The 5,391-nt window shown below is 41.0% G+C and overlaps 1 protein-coding gene across 1 annotated transcript; it reads right to left on the reverse strand.

The window, feature by feature from the left end:
• Positions 1 to 4,215: 4,215 nt before the first annotated feature.
• Positions 4,216 to 4,677, reverse strand: LOC121866217 (putative clathrin assembly protein At1g14910). Its single transcript, XM_042365823.1, has one exon. It carries the CDS (start codon positions 4,675 to 4,677, stop codon positions 4,216 to 4,218), a length of 462 nt encoding a protein of 153 aa, XP_042221757.1.
• Between the last annotated feature and the right edge of the window lie 714 nt (positions 4,678 to 5,391).

Below are 5,391 nucleotides of genomic sequence, written 5' to 3' on the forward strand. Positions count from 1 at the left end.
TTTAGCATGTTCATAATAACATGTTCACTATAACAGGTTCACTATAACAGGTTCAATTTAACATGTTCATTATAACAGGTTCGCTATAACAGGTTCACTATAACAGGTTCACTACAACATGTTCACTATAACAGGTTCAATTTAATATGTTCATAATAACATGTTCACTATAACAGGTTCACTATAAAAGGTTCAATTTAACATGTTCATTATAACAGGTTCACTATAACAGGTTCACTATAACAGGTTCACTATAACAGGTTCAATTTAACATGTTCATTATAATAGGTTCACTATAACAGGTTCACTATAACAGGTTGAATTTAACATGTTCACTATAACAGGTTCACTATAACAGGTTCAATTTAACATGTTCATTATAACAGGTTCACTATAACAGGTTTACTATAACAGGTTCAATTTAACATGTTCATTATAACAGGTTCACTATAACAGGTTCATTATAACAGGTTCACTATAACAGGTTCACTATAACAGGTTCAATTTAACATGTTCATTATAACAGGTTCACTATAACAGGTTAATTATAACAGGTTCACTATAGCAAATTTCAATTTAACATATTTTCATTTTGCTGAGTTCACTATAACAGGAATTTCACTTGGGTTCACTATAACAGGTTAATTATAACAGGTTCACTATAACAGGTTCACTATAACAGGTTCAGTTTAACATGTTCATTATAACAGGTTTACTATAACAGGTTCACTATAACAGGTTCACTATAACAGGTTCAATTTAACATGTTCATTATAACAGGTTCACTATAACAGGTTCACTATAACAGGTTCACTATAACACGTTCACTATAACAGGTTCACTATAACAGGTTCACTATAACAGGTTCACTATAACAGGTTCACTATAACAGGTTCACTATAACAGGTTCAATTTAACACGTTCATTATAACTGGTTCACTATAACAGGTTCACTATAACAGGTTCAATTTAACATGTTCATTAAAACAGGTTCACTATAACAGGTTCACTATAACAGGTTCACTATAACATGTTCATTATAACAGGTTCACTATAACAGGTTCACTATAACAGGTTCACTATAAAAGGTTCAATTTAACATGTTCATTATAACAGGTTCACTATAACAGGTTCACTATAACAGGTTCACTATAACAGGTTCAATTTAACATGTTCATTATAATAGGTTCACTAAAACAGGTTCACTATAACAGGATCAATTTAACATGTTCATTATAACATGTTCACTATAACAAGTTCACTATAACAGCCTCTTACTACATTATTTCTTACACCTCAAAATCTGAGTCTTGTGGTCTGGTTCTACGCTGTTACTGGTATTATAAAATGAGTTCACGCATCAACAATAACCTTCGAGAACGGCGGCAAGTTATGAAGGTCAACCAGGAGAGAAGTCGTCCTCTGCCACCATCGATGTCCCGCATGAGGGCACAATGGGTCGAGGAGACGGTGTCAGAGACGGTGAAGGCAGATAACTGCCTCTTTGGGGTCATTATTGGCCCCGGAGGCTCCACTATAAAGGAGCTACAGGTAAAATACAACATCCGGGTGCTTGTCCCTCGCAAGGGGTCAAAGGATGAGCCCATCACAGTCCAAGGGAAAGACAAAACTCTCGTCAAGAACGCTGTCCTCCGCATAAAGGCTTTGATAGCTGAAGAGAAGGAGAGGCGTCGGGTCACCACACCAGTATCCCAAACACTCTGCATCCCCAAGGCCCTACACGGGAAGGTTATCGGTCTTCAGGGCCAAAATATCCGACCCATTACTCAAGCGCTCAAAATAAAGATACAATTTCCCAATAAAAACGACAATAGTGATGAAGTGACCCTCACAGGCCTTCCTGATCAGGTGGACCAGGGCATAAGTCGCCTCCTCAACTTGGTGACCCGCTTCCCCCCATGTCGGGCCTGAGGTCAGAAGGCCGGACCAGACTCCTCCCACCCACACCCACCACCCAGCCTTTAAAAATAATAATAAAAAAAAAAAAAAAAAAAAAAAAAAAAAAAAAAAAAAAAAAAAAAGGACCCTCTCACCACTGGCCTCCACGCGGCAGGGTCTGGAAACTCAGAGATTTATCTCTGGGGCTAACACTGGTCTATTATTATTATTATTATTATTATTATTATTATTAATTATTATTATTATTATTATTATTATTTTTATTACTTACACACATTGAGACAAGACGCTAATTACCAAGAGGGGGAGGAAAAGGAGGAGGAGGAAGATGGAGTGTGGAGGGAGGGGGTGATGGAGGGAGGGGTAGGACGAGGAGAGGAAAAAGGTGGGTTGAAGTCGATGCCCCACCAAAAAAAAAAAAAGTTTGAGGACGTACTCCTTGGTGCTCTTTTTTGTAGAGAGAGAGAGAGAGAGAGAGCAAACGAGGGGTAGGATGGGCAAGGTGAAGGGGGAAGGGAGAAAGGGGGATTTGGGTGATTTGTGAGGTTGAAGGAGAACATAAGAACATAAGAAAATAGGGAGTCTGCAATAGGCCGGTTGGCCTGTGCATGGCAGCTCCTGTCGAGAGTTACTACCACTCTCTATCATCCATGAATCTATCTAGCCTCCTTGAGTTCCAGCACTTACTACAAAGTTGCTAAGCTTGTTCCACTCGTCCACCACCCTATTTGTGAACCAGTTCGCTTCCTATCTCCTCTAAACCTAAACATCAGCAGATCCGTTGTCCGAGTCCTATCCTGCTCGGATATTATAAGAACTTTATCTATATCACCTTTATTGATTCCTTTCACCCACTTAAATACTTCTATCATATCTCCCCGCACTCTTCGTCTTTCTAGGGAATGCAAGTTAAGTTTCTTTGCCTATCCTGATATGGAAGGTTTCTAAGTCCCGGAATCATTTTCGTCATTCTTCGCTGCACCGACTCTAGTGAATTGATATCCATTCTATAATAAGGGCACCAGAACTGAACCGCATAATCAAGATGCGGCCTGATTAGCGCAAGATATAGTTCCAATAAGACCTCTGCACTCTTATTACTTAGACTTCTAGATATAAAACCCAATACTCTGCCTTATTTCGAACATTAACGCACTGTTTTCTAGGCCGTAGGTTCGGGCTTACAAGTACCCCTAGGTCTCTTTCACAAGTCGACTTCTCTAGGTTGATGCTGTTAAGGCTGCATACATTGTCAGTATTTGTTCTTCCAATATTAAGTACGCTGCACTTGCTGGTGTTGAATTTCATTTGCCATTTTTCAGACCACCCCTGCAGTTTATTTAGATCCTCCTGTAATGCATTTGCATCCTGCCCTGAATGGCTCTCGTATACTGAGCGTCATGATGAGTACAGATGTAAAACTCGGGGCAAGAAATACACTAGCGACCAAAGTAAATTTAAACTGTATTAATCAGAATTAAAGTTCATCAATTCTAAAATATGTTTATAGGTAAAATAAACACAACCTAAGCCGCTCTTTGACTTACTTAACAGAATATGTTTTGTTTTTTTATAATACAATAAGTGAGTTTTTTCTCTCAGTCTCCAACAATATCGTATTTCGTTGCCTAAATTGTTATGGCTTTATCGCTTTGATCAGGTGATGTTTACGTTCCACTTTTATTGTGTTATAGTTTTCCAATACGAGTTTCATGTCCAGTGTTTTTGTAATGTCATTTAGTTGGTTTTTGGGACAAATATTTCTTACCATAGCAACATTTTGTCCTGCGTGTACTGCTTAATGCCATTGACGTCAACTGTTCAATATAACATTTTCACTTGATATTCTCTCTCTCTCTCTCTCTCTCTCTCTCTCTCTCTCTCTCTCTCTCTCTCTCTCTCTTTTGTCTAGCCTCCAGCCTGACAGAAAGCTGTTTTGTTAGCAGTAATGACGATGTCTGAACATTTACAGTAAAGTACAACACTTGAGGTGCTGAGGACTGTATGTGACAAGACTTGTATTGTCGACAACAGATATATTATTACGTCACGTGAGAGTTGTTTCCTTTTAACATGGGGAGTAAACCTCACAAGTTGCTCCACACGAAGACTTATATTTGCCGGGGAAGAGTTTCACTGAGCCTTGTACTCAACAGTGAAAGAATTATTACTAAAATTGTCTGACCTCATAGAGCTTGAGCTTGAAGCTGCTCTCCTTCAAGCTTCACTGAACATGAATGATGTTCGAGCGGCTCCTGAGATCTTATCATTCGACTGAGAAATTCTGAAAATATCTCAGACTTTACTGAAAGTGTTGATGTAGACTACAGGGCGCTGAGACTCCTGCCCTGTAGAGTGTGGAGGACTGAGGGTGACTACAGGGTGCTGAGACTCCTGCCCTGTAGAGTGTGGAGGACTGAGGGTGACTACAGGGTGCTGAGACTCCTGGCCTGTAGAGTGTGTAGGACTGAGGGTGACTACAGGGTGCTGAGACTCCTGCCCTGTAGAGTGTGGAGGACTGAGGGTGACTACTGGGTGCTGAGACTCCTGCCCTGTAGAGTGTGTAGGACTGAGGGTGACTACAGGGTGCTGAGACTCCTGGCCTGTAGAGTGTGTAGGACTGAAGGTGACTACAGGGTGCTGAGACTCCTGCCCTGTAGAGTGTGGAGGACTGAGGGTGACTACAGGGTGCTGAGACTCCTGCCCTGTAGAGTGTGGAGGACTGAGGGTGACTACAGGGTGCTGAGACTCCTTCATTGGTGATAAAAGCTTTATTCTAACCTAACCTAAGCTAACCTAACCTAACCTCACCTCACCTCGGTTTTTCACACCACCTAATTGCACTGAGGACGTACACATGGGGAGGCAACCAAGGCTAACTCGTCCTCCCAGCACTAGCGGAAACCAATAATGCTGCAAGTAATCTTCTACAACAACGATTTATCTCAACAGTTGTGGTAAGCTGTGAGTGTTTATAGTTGAGGCGTTAAGGGTATTGTGGCGCCTCCTCACCTGTGCTAGTGGCGTTACCAAGCATGAAGGTGGCGCGCAGTTAGTGGTCACGGTGGTGCGCTTTCCATGGATGTTGTGGAAATGTGTTGTGAGAACGTCTTTAGCACGTAGTATATATGGTAATGTTTCGTGTTTAAAGTGGCGCTAATGGTGTATACTGTGTGGTAAGGCCTTTTGCTTATTGTGGCGTTTATAACCTACTCTATATGATAATACCTTGAGTTTATTGTGGTGTTGTGTCTGTTTATAGAGGAGCCTTAATCTTGTGAAAATGAACATGGGTCCTGTAGGCCTGATGGCACATTAGGAACAGCCTGGATACAGTGCACATAATACTTCCAGCCTTCAGGACACAGGCTGTGAAGTTAGGATTAGCTAAGAAGTTACCCGGAATTGAACCATCGATCCTTAGGACAGGCGGGGAGAGTTTTATCCACTTGTCCTGTATAGTAAAGAAAT

This window comes from Homarus americanus, unplaced genomic scaffold (genome assembly GCF_018991925.1).
Source record: "Homarus americanus isolate GMGI-L3 unplaced genomic scaffold, GMGI_Hamer_2.0 scaffold53594, whole genome shotgun sequence".
NCBI classification, from domain to species: domain Eukaryota; kingdom Metazoa; phylum Arthropoda; class Malacostraca; order Decapoda; family Nephropidae; genus Homarus; species Homarus americanus.

Bases quoted from the DNA above. Each gene is read 5' to 3' on its own strand.
- LOC121866217 (XM_042365823.1), bottom strand. From the start codon at position 4,677: ATGAAGGAGTCTCAGCACCCTGTAGTCACCCTCAGTCCTCCACACTCT.